The 17,148-nt window shown below is 48.7% G+C and overlaps 1 protein-coding gene and 1 long non-coding RNA gene across 2 annotated transcripts; one reads left to right on the top strand and one right to left on the bottom strand.

Annotated features, from left to right (window-relative positions):
• Positions 1-4,449: 4,449 nt before the first annotated feature.
• Positions 4,450-5,838, top strand: LOC128398468 (uncharacterized). The gene is made up of 2 exons (XR_008327137.1): positions 4,450-5,044; positions 5,520-5,838. It is a non-coding gene; the product is annotated as an uncharacterized LOC128398468 (long non-coding RNA).
• Positions 5,839-6,481: 643 nt separating this feature from the next.
• DLX2 (distal-less homeobox 2) lies at positions 6,482-9,727 on the bottom strand. The gene is made up of 3 exons (XM_053359557.1): positions 8,828-9,727; positions 8,241-8,428; positions 6,482-6,901 (listed from the first exon to the last, which is right to left on the bottom strand). The coding sequence occupies exons 1-3, from the start codon at positions 9,222-9,224 to the stop codon at positions 6,500-6,502; spliced, it is 987 nt and encodes a 328-aa protein (XP_053215532.1). The 5' UTR covers positions 9,225-9,727; the 3' UTR covers positions 6,482-6,499.
• Between the last annotated feature and the right edge of the window lie 7,421 nt (positions 9,728-17,148).

Genomic DNA, 17,148 nt, shown 5'->3' with positions numbered 1-17,148 from the left:
TTGCTCAGAAGACTACCACTCGGGTGTCTGCTTGCAACAGTAATAAACGATGGCAGTGGACTGTTGTTTCCCTTCGTTTCCAAGCGTGTTGGTATTTCACCAAAATACTGAACTGCCTGGAGAGACAGAAGGTGCATTAGTACACCAAACAAACAAAACTCCTGCGTTGCAACCTGGAGGAAGAGATTATGGGGAAGCCTTTAAAAAACGCCTCCTCCAACGCACGTTGTGTGCTTGAAGAGATTTTATTATTTATTGGAGAGACTTTATTTGTAAAAACATGCGAGTTTCTTCCAAATTGAGGCCGAGGACCCACGTGTTTGGGGCTGCCCATTTTCGACAAGCTGCAAAATAGGATTTGGTAAGCCTAGCTGGGCATGTTTTTCCAAACCAAAAAAACCCGAAACTCTGGGAAGCTGGGAAATATAGTTACAGACGCGTATTATCACTAATTATGCCAAATTATGCTCCATATACCGGCGAAAGCCAGACAACATTAAGATATATATGTTGGAAGCCGCCCAGAGCGGCTGAAGCAACCCAGTCAGATGGGCGGGTACTATTATCATTATTATTGGACTGGTACCACCATCATAATTATTCCCCTTGCCAGTTTTCTCCTCAAATCGGCTGTGCCTATACGTATGTGCGTGTCTCGTGTGAATCCCTTGCCCACGGCCTCCGCGCGCTAACTGTCCACACACGCCGCCATTACTTCGGAGTAGCCCCCATTCAACCCAGTGGCGGCTTTCTTCCTCCGTGGTAAACGGGCGCAGGAAAAGGCCGAGCCCCGTTAAGGCCGCCGGAAACATCCCGCTCGTAATCTGACCGCCGTGCCCAACGGCGACATGATGGCGTGTCTCCAGAGGCGAGAGTGTTTTCATTGGGCTGCCCTCCCCGCCTGGCGCCTCATGGCCGCGGGGCCAGAATCTTGGCTCTTCTTCCCCCACGGTCGTCGTGGGCTGGTCGGTCCGCCTTGGGACTCGCGGGAAAGGGTGTCGGCTCCACTAGTTCCACGCCGTCGGCTTCCCATTCCCATTTTTTGCCGTCGCTGGAAGGAAGGAGAGCGAGGTCGCCACAGAGACAGGCCGCGGGGGGGGGGCGGCGGCTGAGGCCTTGACAGGCCTCCGTTGTCTCTGAGGGAGCGCGAGTGTGTGGGAAACGTCTCCCTGCGCCGCGCCTGAGGCGGCTGTGGAGACACGAGCAGGCCCCGCCTCCCCGCCGCGGCTTCCTCCCTCCCCGCCGCCCCACAAGCGCCGCTGCCCTTCTTCACCCCACGATCTCTTCTCCTACCCCGCACCCTGCATTTCTTCTTCCCACCCGCCTTGCCCTCTTCAAGCGGGAAGGGCCTTGCCCCGCACGCGATGCCGCCCCCCCAATACATTTTCCCGCCTTTTTGCCCCGCTCTCCTCCTTTTGCCCGTCCTCTTTCAAGGGGAAGGCGATTGAGGACGGATTTTTATTAGGGGCGGGTTTTTGGTGGGTGGGCAGAATCTCAAATTTGTATTGATTCAGGGGGAGCAATTGTTCCCCCCCTCCTACGTCCATGGTTTACGGCTGCGGCGCAGTGGCTTGAGAGAACTTAGGCCCGTTGAAGAGCCCAGGCCCCCTTCGTTGCCCGCCACGAACTGACAGAAAAAACCGGCTCCTTTTCCTCATCTTTGAACCGCAGCGTGTGGGGAATGATAAAATGTCCCGGCTTGCAGGGTTGCTGTGAAGATGGCTGCCGGACAGTGTAGCCAACTCCTAGGGGCCGAAGTCCCTTCCGCCGCCCACCCCCCAATAAAATATTTGAGGGCCGTCGGGCTCCCACCAAAGCTGATGGGGCAAAAGGCATGAGCGCGCCCCGTCATGAGATAACTATGTGGAGCGGGGCTTATCAGGGCCTGTCGGCCGCCCCTCACCCCAATATCTTATTCAAGTTGGCAGATCATGTATATGCGACAGGTTTCCCTCCCCTCATTTTGGTTTTCAGAGAACAATTAGCCCAGAACAGGGTTTGTGGGGGCAAAGCGCCCCCCCCAGCGCTTGGGTTTCGCCTGCCTATCTGTGTCCGCCCCACCCCCACCCGACCCGCCTTTTTCGTGCCAAGGCCCATTGCGTGATTCCCTCTCAGGCTGCACATTCCCCGCCTCGGGCGCTTCGAGGGTTTAGGCCCCTTAATCATCCTGTCTATTTGGCAGCCGCATTCGTCTCCTCCTTTCTTTCTCTCCCTCCCTCTCGCACGGAAGGAGCGAGCGAGAGGGAGGTAGAGAGAGGCCTGGCCTGCTCCAACTCCCGCGCTCTCCGCGCCGCTGCCAGAGAACAAGGAGAGCCACACATTCTCCTCGAGCGGAAAGGTCGCCGCCCCTGGGCCTGGAAGCCCCGAGCTTGCCAGGCCCGGCCTGTTGCCACCTCGCCAGCCGCTTTCTGGGCCAAGAGGCCCTGTCAGGACACCCACCCGCCTCACGCAACAGGCGCACGCGCACTCCGGCAGCGAAAACCAGAATCCCCTGGGGCCTACAAGGTCCAACCCCACCAGCGAGAGGAAGGAAGATGGTGGCCCTTTCCCTCTTCCTACCAACACTGTTGGGGGTTTTTTTGGATGCATAGGAAGGAGGAAACTGTCCAGCAGGGGAAATGAGATGTGGCAGAGGAATAGGGGATTCTTTACTGTGGAAAGCACCTCTATTATTATTTCAATTTATAAACACTACCCTTTATCAAAAGATCCCAGGGAGGTGTCCAACATTAGAAACACATAACAGAGCATCCATAATAAAACATAATAAAAAGCATACTGACAGACAAAATAATAAAATAGCTAATAACAGTTGTCTCCCCGCTCCCACACAGTTTCACAGGCCATAGGCCTGGGTAAAGAGGGTGTTTTTTGCCTGGTGCCTAAAGACATGTAAGGATGGCACCAAGTGAGGCTCTCTGGGGAGAGCTTTCTTCAGTTGGGGAGCCACCACAGAGAAGGCCCTATCCTCACTGCTGATAACTTTATCTGCTTAATACCTCGGGTTAAGAACTTAATTCATTCTGGAGGTCTGTTCTTAACCTGAAACTTTTCTTAATCTGAGGTACCACTTTAGCTAATGGGGCCTTCTGCTGCCACCGCGCCACCGCTGCACGATTTCTGTTCTCATCCTGAAGCAAAGGTACTATTTCTGGGTTAGTAGAGTCTGTAACCTGAAGCGTCTGTAACCCATGGTACCACTGTACACCTCCTAAGCAACAGCCTTCCTTGTTAGGTACAATAGCCTACACTGGGCAAGATCCTTGCTGGCACAATTGTGAGTAGGGCCCCAAAGAACCTCAGTACGAATGGAAAAAAATAACAGAAGAGATGGACAGTCCCCCCCTTGAAGCCTGCTGTATTTCTCTTTGCAGGTCACGTGGGGGTGGGAAAGCTCCAGATTTACACAAGGGGAAGAGAGAACCAAGAAGGGTGTGCATGTGTACATGCATCTAGTCCTTACATTAGGAAGGGTTGCTGAGGGCTTCCATGATCTAATGGACCTGCAATAGAATCATCTATATCTATCTATCTATCTATCATCTATCATCTATCATCTATCATCTATCATCTATCATCTATCTATCTATCTATCTATCTATCTATCTATCTATCTATCTATCTATCTATTATCTATCATCTTTTGCATTTTATATACCATTCTTAAATACTAAAACGAATAAATAATATAGCGTAAAGTTGGGCCTGTGGGTGGGGTCCAGGAGGACAAGTCAATGTATTTGGGATTTGCAAGGTGGGAACTTCAAAAACAAACAACTGGCCTGTGACGAAGATGTCTTATGTTAGTCAGCAACTGAAAGCAACAAGAAGAAAGTTTGAAGCCCCTTTGGTGGTTAGCTGATTTAGCTTCATCAAAATCTTGAAGTGGGGGTTGCCCCTGCTGTGTAACAAACCAGCTAGTTTTGTGCCACTGCGTTTTTCTATTTCTTAGTCGGTCTTTGTGCTATTTTACTTTATTTTTAAATCACAATCAACAGAATATTGTGGACTCTTAAAGACTGACAGATTCATTGGGGCATAAGCCATAATAAATCTGCTGGCCTTTCGGGTGCCTCAATGCTCTTTTGTTGTTTTCTCCTTGCAAACGACTTAAAGCGCAACCCTAGCCATGTCTACTCAGAAGCAGTTCCCATCGAATTCAAATACTTTTTCTCCCAGGTAATCAGGATTAGGAGGGTGGTGGCCTCCGTCCCTCTTTATGTATATATGCTGAATTTTACTAAACCAAAAGGCTGGACTTTCTGCAGTAGAAAAAAAGTGACATTTGGTTCTCACACCCAGGAAGAACCTTTAAGGTGGGCTATAAGGACAACAGACGAACAAAAGCACCTAAATGCATAAAATAACGTGTCGAAAAAATGTCAGCACCCTGAGTGCATATGTACGCAGGCGCTGTGCCAAAAAAAGGTGCCAAATAAATTTATAAATTTATAAACGTTAGCGCGATTTTTCGTGTAGGAGAGAGATTCTTGGCCATTTACACAGGCTACCCAAGCCGTTGTTCTCTGGGCGGCTGGCTAATCCCAGATCACGAACACTTCACCTTCAGAAGCGTGCACACTGGTGCGCTTTTACGCACACGGGAAGAGCGCATTTGGAACCTTCCTTCCCTCTGCGCGCATAGTGAGTGTAGCGCGCCGTGGAACTTCGTGCCTGCCTTTTATCCGTTACCAACACTGCCCAGAAGAGGATCAGCCGCTCCGCCTCGCCGCCGCACTGCCTGGATCCTAACGCGGGAAGCCGCCAGGAGCCTGTCCCGGACTCCCTAAATGTCTGTGGCGCCAGAGAGCGGCGGGGAGGGGCCGAGTCTAGGCGAGCCTGGAGGAGCGTGCTGAGTGATTCATGGCTGCGGCGGAGGCCAGGCTGCCCCCGGCTCCTGTCTTCTTCTGGCTGAGGGGCTTGCAGCAGGGGCACCGCCAAGCCCCACAGAATGGGCTCGCCTCTCCACCCACACAACAATTCAAGGATGCTCCAGGTCAGTTGGTGCGCAACAAGTACCGTGGCGGCAGCGACGGAAAACTGAGTAAGTCTCCCCAAAATAAAGCCCTTTGATGTGTTTTAGACCCGAGCAAAGTGGGAAAAGGGGTCCTGATAGGAAGAAGGCCGTTTTCTTAACGGAATAAACCTGCATCGGGTCTAGCATACAGTTTTGGGTAAGGGTAGGAAGAAATAAAATGGACCACCCTCAGCGTGGATGTTAGGGATAGTGGAGCGCCACTCCAGAGTCTCCTGTAGGCTGGTATCCCGTACCCACTTACCTGGGGGGAAAGCCCACTGATGTAAACGGGACTTCTGAGCAGACACGTGTAGGCTTGCGCTTCTAGTGAATATGTAGGTGTCGGAAGTGGGGGGGAGGGAATAATATCGAAGGCCGAACAAACTCCGGTGCAAACAATAATTTATTTAAATAATCTCTTCATAGTGTAAAAGTAACATCGAGAGATTTTGTTTTGTTTTTGTAATAAATAACCAAGAAAATACCTTTTTATGTTTTAAAGGTTTTAACGACGAACTGGGAAAAATTCAGTAGCTTATTCTTTTTGACAGCGAAGAGAAAAGGTATCAAACAGAATAATTAAAGGATATGGAAACTGCTCAGAGAGAAACAGGATGACGTTATGGCATTAACAGATCTTGGTTTACAAACATAAACAAATACAGGCTGTCCAATGCAACTCTTCACCCCTCTCTATTTATTTTTTTACACCAAGAAGCCAAGGAGGGGAGAAATCGGCACAAAACAGCGTTATTACAAACATATTTTTTCCTCGTGAAAAAAAAGTCCTGCAAACATTAAAAAAAGATAATTTAAACACAGCTGGGTTCTTTTTAATTTTAAATATCTACATATAAAAATTATTTAATCTTTTTTTCCCCAACATCAAAATGAGGTCATCTGCAAAGGCACCTATAAAAAGTTTACAAAAATAATAATAAAAATTAAATAAGAAATTCTGCACTGGCGATTGGATGCGAAATGGGAGAAGAGTGAATTCCCCCCTCCCGCATTTGAAGAATAGAAGGTAGGTAAAAAAAGAGAAGGGGATATATCAAAGAATAGATGGAGCGGATGGGAGGGAAATAACCTTAAAATCTGTAGAGACTTTTTGAGCGAGTTTGTGAGCACAGCTTTACCCGGATTCCACGGTGGTCAATGGGAATGTTGCCAGCGAATTCAAAGACACCTACTGGATTAGGGGTGTTCTGATTTGAAGTGTGTGCGGGAGGATAACCACAGGCCCTGATTCGGTCCCAACTTCAGGGAAGGCTCTCATCTCCCAGCTGGGTATGTAAGAAGTACCACCTGGGAAGGACCAGCGTCGGAGTAACTCCGGAGTGGGTAGCAGCGGGGCGGGCGGGTTGGGAGCAGCTCGGTTCTCCAACGAAGCACCCGGGTATGTACCTCTCTATCCTTTGGGGACAGGAGCGCGGAGTGAACAGGGGGAGCTGGGTTGCGCGCGGCAAACGCGCGGGCGGGTTAGAAAATCGTCCCTGCGCTGACAGCAGCGCCGTGGTGGTGGTGGTGGTGGAGGTGCGGGTGGTGTTGGTGAGGCTGCGCTTGCTGCAGGATCGGGGAGGCGGCTTGCAAGTGGGAAGCAGCGGCGCTCGACGCCTGGTGGTACCACGAGTAGTTGCCCAGGAAAGCAGCCGTCGCGCCCGGGGCGCCGGGGCTGGATCCAGCGCTGCTCCCGCCGCCTCCGCCCCCGCTGCTCATCCGCTGCGGGTGCGGCGCGAAGTCCCAGGCTAGCGTGGTCGACGCCGGAGACGCCGCCGAGCAAGGCGGGGAGCTGCTGCCGCCCGGGTGCTGGTCGGCGGGGATCTCGCCGCTTTTCCACATCTTCTTGAACTTGGAACGGCGGTTCTGGAACCAGATCTTCACCTGGACAAAGGGAGGAGGAGCAGGAAGAGAGACGAGAGTGAGAGAGAGGCCCCTCTCACCAAATTTTTGCGGTCACCAGAGAGCAAGCTCCCCAAAACACACACACACACCTTGTTTAATTTAACTGGAGGAGCCCTTCTCCCAAAGCAGACCCCTCACAGAGAGAAGAAAAGGAGACCGCTGTCTCCAAAAGCAGGCTGGTGGATTCCCCCTGTCGCAGGCTGCTAGGAAAACGAGCAAATCGACCGACTGTTTCGGTGTGAGGTTTGGTTTGGCAACGTGGGAGGGAGAGAGCGGTTTTTAAATAACAGGGTAAACAGTTTTACTGGGTTTTGCTGAGTTTTCAGGCTGCGCGTGTGAGAGGAGGGACACTTGTGCTGTGTTGGTCTTTGTAACCACAGATGTTGTCTCGTGTGTGTGTGTCCCTCCTGATGTGTGCGTTTAGAGGTAGGGATTTCTGATATCAGCCATTCTCAGAAGTCCCCCCCCCCCAAGTATGTTAGATGCCTTTTAAAATGGCATTCTTTTGTTTCCCCTAGTTTCATTCCCGCCTGTCTCCCTGACCAATACCAGATATAGTATCTTCCTTTCTTAAATGTGCACTAACAGCCTTTGAGAAAGGGAGGCTCGGTGTGCTCTTAGCACTGCGTTGCTCATCCAGATCGAAAGGAGGTTTAAATAACGCTGAATAACTTTGCTTACTGAAAGATGCCAGATAAAGAGGGGAGGAGGGGTGACTTTTCTTCCACGTGTACAATGAAACAGGATACTTCGTGAAATGAGTGTGTTGGAGACAGAGAGGCTAACAGCTAAACCCAGAAGCAAAGAGGCGCGCTTAATCAATGCGCACCTAAACTCTGTGCTGCGAATAGATCACAAAAAGGAGGATCTGGCCTATGATCCGGTTCAAGTCACATTAACTCTTCCACTGAAAACAAAGACATGCTTAAATCTTCCCCCACTGCGATCGACGGGGCTTAAAAACTGCGTCAAGATCCCACCCATACGTTTGAAACAGAATTATTTCGCGTGTTACAGCTTCTGCTGCGCCGCCCGAGCGTGGTCTGTCTGAGCAAGGCTGCCCGGTTACAGGTGGTCTATATTGTACAGGCCAGCCGCTTTTCTGCGTTCACGAAGGGCAACACTACCAAACAACAATAAGATGGTGGGCACCTCTGCTTGGATGAACCTCCTCTGGAAAAAACCACACCTTCCGGACTGCCGCTGGCAAAAAAAGGCTGGAATGGTCGCTATGCAATAAACTAGCCAACGTGGTGGGACCCGACGTGAAGCCTTCACGCGTCAGAGTGCAAGCCGCTTCTGAGCCTTCTTTCCTTACCTGAGTTTGGGTGAGGCCTAGGGAGGCTGCCAGCTCGGCTCTCTCGGGCAGGGCCAGATACTGGGTCTTCTGGAAGCGTCGCTGCAGAGCCGCCAGCTGGAAGCTGGAGTAGATGGTCCTGGGCTTGCGCACTTTCTTGGGTTTGCCGTTGACTATCCGGATCTCGGGCTCGCCTTCTTCTTTCTCGGCTGCAAGGGAAGGGAAAGCACCGTGAATAACGAGGCACCCCCAGCGGCATCACCCACCACCGCCACATGCCAACCTCTCCTGGGTGGCGGGTTATTATAGCTTTGCCTCCCACAAGTAGCTATGTTCAGCATGGCTCCCCGCACTCGTCTAACCTTGGAGAGAGCAGGCGCGCAGCGGAGAGAGAGAAAGAGCGCTCCTACTGCCAGGATACCTTCCAACCCAACCAGTTTATTATTATTATTATTATTATTATTATTATTATTATTATTATTATTTAGCAACCACGTGCTGCTCCTCTTCTGCGTGTGCTTGACGGAAAAGTCAGCGCAGGGCGCCACACTTTCCCAAGCAAATTTCCCACCGCCCCCTCAACCCTCCTGGGGGGAGCTGGTTCTTACCAGGATCGTTGCTGACTGGGGACGTCCTTGCCCCGTAGGTTGCATAGGAGCTGTAAGAGGCTGAGTACCCCAGGTCGTAGCTGCCGGCTTTGGTGGAGTAAGGCACCGCGCTGATCCCGCTCGGGTGGTACTGGTAGGAGCCCATCTGCGCGTACGGGGACCCGCTGCCCGCGTTGCTCCCGGCGCTTCCTCCTCCTCCTCCTCCTCCGTGGTGCTGTTGCTGGTTGGTGTAGTAGCTGCTGTCCGTGGCGGTGGACACAGGCAACGTGGGAGACTCCTGGGGTTTGTGTAAGCTGTGGTGGTGGTGTTGTTGCTGCTGCTGCTGGTGATGGTAACTGCTGGAGGTAATCTGGTTGGAATGCATATCTGAGGCGAGGCTGTCAAAGACCCCCGTCATCCTGATCCTCTCTCCCCGCCCCTTGCTCCCTCCCTCCCTCGCTCCGAGGATGCAGGAGGGCAAACCAACAGCGGGGAGGGGGACCACGAGAGAGAGAGAGAGAGAGAGAGAGAGAGAGAGAGAAGGAAAAAGCAGGTCTCCTCTTTGGCAACAGGGCGCGCGTGGAAAAGTTACAACGCGCCTCTCTTTCTTTCTTTTCTTTCTCTCTCTCTCTCTCTCTCTCTCTCTCTCTCTCTCTCTCTCTCTCTCTCTCTTCCTCACACACCCTGGGGTTCGCCTTCTTGAAGCAGACTGGAAACCCCAAGCCCAAGAAAAGAGATCACTGCTGAGGATCCCTTTGCACCAGAGGAGGCGGGCAGGAGGCCGCCGTTGCCATCGCCTCTCCAAAGCGCCAGGGCGCGTTTGCGCGCACAAGACTTTCCCCCCCGTGCGCGCTGCAAGCAGCAGCAGCAACAGCAGCAGCAACGCCTCCGCTTCTGCAGCTGCTTTAGGATTGTCTGCGTCTGCTGGGCACCGTCAGGCGGGCATTTAACACCGGTCACGTGAGGGCGGGCGACGTCACCTAGCAACAGCCAACCAGAGGTTGCGGTCGCGTTGTAGTGCGCGCTCTCTCTCTCTCTCTCCCCACGCCCTGCTTCTCCTCTTGGCTTCCCGGGGCGGTGGAGGCGCCTTGCAGGTGACACACACAGAGAAGAGAGGGTGGGAGGAGGAGGAGGAAAATACACCCCCCTAAAAAAAAAATAGTGTCTCAGATTTGGGGTGCTGGTCTGGTGGAGTTAGAGTTGGAAGGAAAATAGTTTTTGCAGTGGTTTAGTCTTCTCACTGTAAATCATAGCTGTCAACTTTTCCCTTTTCTTGCGAGGAATCCTATTCGGAATAAGGGAATTTCCCTTTAAAAAAGGGAAATGTTGACAGCTATGCTGTAAATGGGAATATTCGAAACGTGTGTCGTGATGAAGACGCGGAATGGTCAGGCTAGGTTCTTGCTTGGTGGTTCTTGTTCTACCTCAAGATTATTATTGTTCTTTATTAAGTTTTTATACCGTCCTTCACCCGGAAACTCCAGGGCTGTTCACAACACAAAAATAAAAAAATGAGGACAAAAGAATACATAATAAAACAAAAACAGGAATGGAAGCAAAGATCAGAATTTTTATTATTTGTATACCGTCCTTCACCGGAAGATCCCAGGGCGATTCACAACACAAAAGGAGGACACAAGAATACACAAGAAAACAAGAACAGAAACCAAGAAAATCAGAATTCTTCCTCCTTCTCCTCCTGTTCTTCTTCGTTGTTAAAGTTGTGCACCGTCCTTAGCCCGAAGATTCCAGGGCGGCTCACAACAGAAACATGTCAAATGATCAAGGTGTCTCCCTTTGCTAGGTAAAAATGACCATTCTGATCTAGTTAGATTCAGGTCACACAGCGGGATGCCACGCAAGGGTTTACTTGGAATCTGTAGGAAGGCCTCGCTGTGTTCAGTGGGGCTTTTCTCCCTTGTAAGTGTGGTTACTAGGCTGCATAAATGTTTGCGAAAACCATATCTCTTAAGCCACGTTGTCCGGCGAGCGTAAGCGTCGTATCATATGACGAAATATACCGGCCTGTTCGTCCTCCTGCGCGCTTTCTTTCAATAAGTAGGATGACTTCAAAGGCCAAGAAGAAAGCACAGCTTATAGGCTTTTAAACTTTAGCTGCGAAAAGAGGGTTGACGTTATGGGGGGGGGGGAGACGAAGGTGGAGGACAACTTCACAGCTCTTAGGAAAGGATTGGTCTTTTATGCTTACAGCTTTTGCATCTATGAAATGAGCAGTTTCTAAAACCCGTGGCAAATACGCCCCACTTCCCATTTACTTTCGCTATCTGCCTTCGTCACTCAATAATGCACAAAGTACCATTGCAGGAGTTTGTGTGTGTGTTTTGTTGCGCGAGGAAATAAAATCTATAAAGACTGGCTGTTTTGCGCTTGAATAAGGTAGGGGGGGGATTAAACGGAAGGCCCGATGTTACAGGTAAATGGTGCGATTTAAACTGGGGAATCCATCCTTTGAGACGTTCAATGGAAAACAAAATGAGAATGTTTTTCAAAGTGAAAAACAAAACAAATCCGTACACACGGAGTGGAGCGAAAACTCATGGCTCCATATCCTCGAGCAATTCTGGACCTTCTAAGCTTTGCAGAGCCGTTCCTAGGCAGAGAAATAAGGTTTGAAATAGCAACAGCCACTAAGTTCACGTCCTGATCGTCTAACACAAGATTTATAAAGACATAACACATAATCATGATATATAGTTGTAGACAGCATTTTTAAAAAAAATTAAAACACTCCTGGCTATCCCATATTTTGAGAGATTTAATTCAAGGGCAGCCTCCATTTTTAAACAAACAAACAAAAAGCCCGCGGCGTCTGATAAGATTCCTGCCACCCCATAGGAAGAAGGATGTTGTATTGGAGAGGCGACAGGAGGTGTTTATGACCTTGCCTTTTAGCGCCACCTAGCGTGGAAACCGCGCGCCCGCGAGGCCAGGTAGGAGACGGCGTAATCGCACCTGGGCGCCAGTCTCTTCAGTCAGCCCGCCGAGCAAAATAGTAATTAAAAGCCGCAACCCTGTGCTGGCGCGCATCGTCTGAAATCCTCAGAAGAAAGAAACAGACCTGTGCGGTTTGAATCGACTTGTTGCAACAGCAGCTGAGCGGAAAGGCAGCTCATATTCTGAGAAACATGATGAAAATAAAAAGGAAAAACCCGTCTCTCTCTGTTTTTTCCCTCTTCTCCCCATCCCACGGGCAATTAAAGTGAGGAGAGGCTGGGAGACAAGAGTTAAGCCCTCCAGGGACCAGTTTGTCCTTAGCCTCAATTGGCACCAAAATCACTGGCTGCTCATCATCATCGTCATCGATTAGATTTATACTTCAGCTTCACTCAATGTAGCTTTTTCAATCCACCTACAGACCCCCATCCCACCCTGTCCCTTTATACAATACTTCATTTGTGTGTCAGAAGAGGTAAGGGGTCATTTTGGCCCAGGACAAGCAACTTTTCTTTTTAAAAAATCCTGTTACTGTAGATACAACAAACGCATTGGGACCTTCGGATCCCTCAAAGAATGTGTATTTTTTTTTAGAATAATGTACTTTCTTGGGCTCCATGATCACTGCAGATGGTGACAGCAGTCACGAAATTAAAAGCCGCCTGCTTCTTGGGAGAAAAGCAAACCTAGACAGCATCTTAAAAAGCAGAGACATCACCTTGCCAGCAAAGGTCCGCATAGTTAAAGCCATGGTTTTCCCAGTAGTGATGTATGGAAGTGAGAGCTGGACCATAAAGAAGGCTAACCGCCAAAGAATTGATGCTTTTGAATTATGGTGCTGGAGGAGACTCTTGAGAGTCCCATGGACTGCAAGAAGATCAAACCTATCCATTCTGAAGGAAATCAGCCCTGAGTGCTCACTGGAAGGACAGATCCTGAAGCTGAGGCTCCAATACTTTGGCCACCTCATGAGAAGAGAAGACTCCCTGGAAAAGACCCTGATGTTGGAAAAGATTCAGGGCACAAGGAGAAGGGGACGGCAGAGGACGAGATGGTTGGACAGTGTTCTTGAAGCTGCCAGCATGAGTTTGACCAAACTGTGGGAGGCAGTGGAAGACAAGAGTGCCTGGCGTGCTCTGGTCCATGGGGTCACGAAGAGTCGGACACGACTAAACAACAACACATGCTTGAAAGAAAAGGGTATCCCATTGAGGAGGTTGAAAGGGGTGAAACAAGATAGGAAGCTCACTGTATGGACAGGTCTAATCCATGATTTCATTTCAACACTCTGATCTGTGTCTGTGTGAAGCCACTCTATATAATAAACATGTCTGTGAAAGGTTTGACGTGTTGGTGTGTGTAACTTGAGGGAGGCCTCTCAGAAACCATATCTCTCTATCTTTCATTTAAAAAAAAAATCAGTTGAACCTGAAAAATAGCTTCTTGACAAGTGTTGCTTTTCCTCATAGTGTGTCCAATCTGGCTATCTTGAAATACTTGTAATCAAATTGATACCAGAGGATAAAATCAGTTACAGTTCTACACTGTCCAGAGTGGACATTGGGTCAAATGAGGAAGTTTCAGTAAAATGAGCTTTCGTTTTCTTTTAGCAAGGTGTAGAATTATCCCTGACTTTCTCCTCCCTCTGGCACAAATCCGGCTTTTAGAGATTCTGGAGTAGATGGCTCCATAACATGTTATCAAATGTCTCCTGCGTTTTTACAGTGAACCCACAAGGGCTGACTTATTTCTGAACACCCTGAGAAGCAGGAGACCATAAATGAGTTAGCCAAGCTGATTTGACAACTCTAGCCACAGTATATACACTTAGACGAGAGGGCCAAAATGATGTCTATTGTTGCATGGTGCCTCATCCAGTTCCTCATAAGAACGCAGCGTGTGTGGTAGATTATTATTCACATGGAAAGAATTCTTCTTGGTTTTTTGGGGGTGGGTGGGAAAGGGGAGAAGAGATTCAGCTTAAGGTTCTCGACCAATTGCAACACCTTTGTGGTTGTAGAACCAGGAGTGTCTCAGTAATAACTCTCAGGATTTTTACAGCACTCCTTAAGAGTCTAAAGTACTTCATAAGGCTCAGCTTTCCTTACAACAACCCTGTAATGTAGGCCAATTATTAGGATAATGCAAATGGGTACTGTGGTGATCACACAGGGCTCACACACGACCACCACATATGATAAAAGGTACCTTCGCCACTTTTCATTCTACTTGGTTTAGCTTTGTTACGTTACGATAATCTTTATTGTCATTGTCCCATATAGAACAACGAAACTGAAAATCTACATCAGACATTCAGAAACCAACAAGCCTGCTATCCCAGCTATCCCAGCCTGGTTAGCCCCCTAAAAGCTCTGATACCCCATAATTAAATACAAAATACTCCCACAGAGACTACCTTACACTGCGTTTAAAACCAAAATCACATTTGGATAGAAACTGTTTCTCAGGCGGCTAGTCCTAGTCTTTATAACCCTGTACCTTCTTCCAGAAGGCAGAAGCTGAAAGAGATAATTTTCGGGGTGCGCACTATCCTGCACTATCTCTGCAGCTTTCTTATGACACCTGGAAGCATAGATTCTTATGCATCTCAAAAGGAACATGGATATAGGCATCCCATGGTGACCTATGGAAAGGTGACACATATAGCTAGTCTATCTCTTTTCAATCTGGATGCATTATTGGGGGAGTGGGGAACTTAAAAAAAAAAAGGACAGAAAACCAAACACGTAGGAAAGGACCCTTAAGTAACTTGAAATTGCCTGCTGATGACATTCTTCAGATATGCTAAGTAACAGGAGGAACGATGGAAATCATAGTGAGAGATGAAGCCATCTAACCCTTTACTGGGAGAAAATCCACAAGAGCCTTGCTTTTGCAAGTTATTCTATTGCTGTAGTCACTGTGGCCACATTCATGCATGCACACACTGTACAGCAAGTATGAGGAAATGTTCTTAGGCCAAGGGCCACATTGTCCCAGTGGAAAGCTGTCAGGGGCCACATTCCAAAAGTGGGTGGGCCCAGACCCTGGTGTGGGCAGGGCCAGAAATGTACAGAATCACACTTAACACTTGCTTGCCACTTAGCCAGTGTACAGCGTGGATTCAAGACATGGTACGAGTAGGGATATCTGCTGGAAGATCAAGAGGAAGAAAAGTTTCTGAGACAAGCTCGCGACAAGCAATGCTAGCCAAGCATAACTGCTGTCCTAGCATCAGTAGGGTCACTTGCCACTCATTTTCAAGCAGATTTTTCTGCTGTTCAGATCTGACTAAGAGGCTGTGGTGTAACAGAGGTAAGGTAAAGGGACTCCTGACCATTAGGTCCAGTCGTGGCCAACTCTGGGGTTGCGGCGCTCATCTTGCTTTATTGGCCGAGGGAGCCGGTGTACAGCTTCTGGGGCATGTGGCCAGCATGACTAAGCTGCTTCTGGTGAACCAGAGGCTTTGTGAGTCACAGAGTCTGCATATTTCCTGTTCACAGGAAGTTTATATTTTGTCTATTGCTTTCGTTTCTCTCTCTGTGCCTGAGACATCGAAGCAGGCAGTCATGTTTTCCTTTGTTCTGATCAACGCTGAATAAAGTTGTAAATAATGCTCTCCTGAGTGCGCCTTTCGTTGTGTGAACTCTGCTGATAGAGCGTGCACAAGCCCTGGAATGTGGCAAGCTATTTCTGAAGCTTCGTGTCGCTAATTGACTGATACTGTATCTACGGGAGATCGATGGATCGTCCGGAGGCGACGTGGAACCATGATGTACTCTGTCTCCCTGGCAGTATCCCAACAGTGGCTGACTCTGGGGTTGCGGCGCTCATCTCGCTTTATTGGCCAAGGGAGCCGGTGTACAGCTTCTGGGTCATGTCGACAGCATGACTAAGCCGCTTCTGGCGAAGCAGAGCAGCGCATGGAAATGCCGTTTACCTTCCCGCCGGTGTGGTACCTATTTATCTACTTGCACTTTGACGTGCTTTCGAACTGCTGGGTGGGCTGGGACTGAACAACGGGAGCTCACTCTGCCGCGGGGATTTGAACCGCCAACCTTCTGATCGGCTGGTCCTAGGCTCTGTGGTTTAACCCACAGCGCCACCCGCGTCTGGTGTAACAGAAGCCTATGATTATTGCAGGGCCATTGCTGGGCTTTAGAAATGCAGCGTGTTGCTTGCATTTTATTTTAAAGTCAAATAAGTATAAGGCATGGTGGAAAAGTCATGCCAATTTCCCTTGTGCCAGCTCAGCATTTATTTATTTTTTTGCTTGAATCTAGTGTTGATTAGACATAGGCTTATGATTTCTCAGTTGTTTGTGCCCTAGTGTTAGTTCAAAAATGTTCAGAGGGATTGATCAGACACCCCAAAATATGAGGAGACAATATTCACTTCCGTCTGCCCAGAGATTTTAAGTGTTTTCAGCTTGAACGCAGAAAATCAGCTCTGCACTCAAAACTGCACTTCGGATGTTGCAAAGTATATGCTGGATGTTGCATCACCAAGAACTAAGGGTGGATCTACACACAGGAGAAGAACGCTATAAATAAGTCAGAAATTAAATTGTTATAACGAAAGCGGAAAAAAACTCTTTGTAAAATCACATAGAAAGGTTTTGTGCTCTACAGCTCCAGGTGGTGTTGCATGTTAAACGACGCATTTAAAACACTGTTTTTTGTAGCCAAGTCCTAAAAGTTAAATGTCACCATCAAACTCTTGGCTTGATATCTGCTGCAGGCCACATTTCATAGTCTTAAAAACTGGGATTCATGCCTGGAAAGTTGAATTGTAATAGATACAAAACCACTTGACTCTGCTTAGAGTTGATGAGTAACCACATGGTTAATTTAAGTAATATCAAATATATGTGTGTGTTTTATTTTTTAAATACGGTAAGGGTTAGCCTGAATCATTCAGCTTGCCTGATTTCAGGATTATTATTTTTTGGCGTTGATATAGCCATAAACAGAATACGTTCGTAACAGAGCTGTGGACACTCCTGATTGACTGTGCTCACCACTAAGAGAACAGTCAGCATTCATTAAAGGCAGCATTGAGAAGGCTGATCCAAGTTGTTTACAAGCCAGCTGCTTATGAGTCACCAAAGTGCTTTGAAATCATCCTACAGCATCATTCTGCAGCACATGATTCTCCCTTTCCCTTCTGTTGTCGACTTGGGTTTCTGAAGTGAATGGAGTGGTAGTAAAATAAAGGTATGTTTAAGGGTTCGTTCACATTTTCGTATGTGGTCGTCAAAGAGCGATCCGGCAGTAAATCACAGTGTTCAAAGTTGGAGTTAACTCTTCATGAGCAAAAACACAATCTTCACAGTGTCAGGCCTAAATGAGCACAGCAGCTCATGGGGTAGGCCTTACCCCATGAAT

The sequence above is a fragment of the Podarcis raffonei genome, chromosome 1, assembly GCF_027172205.1.
Source record: "Podarcis raffonei isolate rPodRaf1 chromosome 1, rPodRaf1.pri, whole genome shotgun sequence".
Lineage (NCBI taxonomy): Eukaryota > Metazoa > Chordata > Lepidosauria > Squamata > Lacertidae > Podarcis > Podarcis raffonei.
The sequence above is the reverse complement of the archived record's forward strand: the minus strand, read 5'-3'. Positions and strand labels throughout refer to the sequence as shown.

Coding starts and splice junctions, on each gene's coding strand:
- DLX2 (XM_053359557.1), bottom strand. CDS start 9,224: ATGACGGGGGTCTTTGACAGCCTCGCCTCAGATATGCATTCCAACCAG. Junction 8,429..8,827: donor CCCAGTCAGCAACGATCCTG/GTAAGAACCAGC, acceptor CTTCCCTTGCAG/CCGAGAAAGAAGAAGGCGAG. Junction 6,902..8,240: donor TAGGCCTCACCCAAACTCAG/GTAAGGAAAGAA, acceptor CCCTTTGTCCAG/GTGAAGATCTGGTTCCAGAA.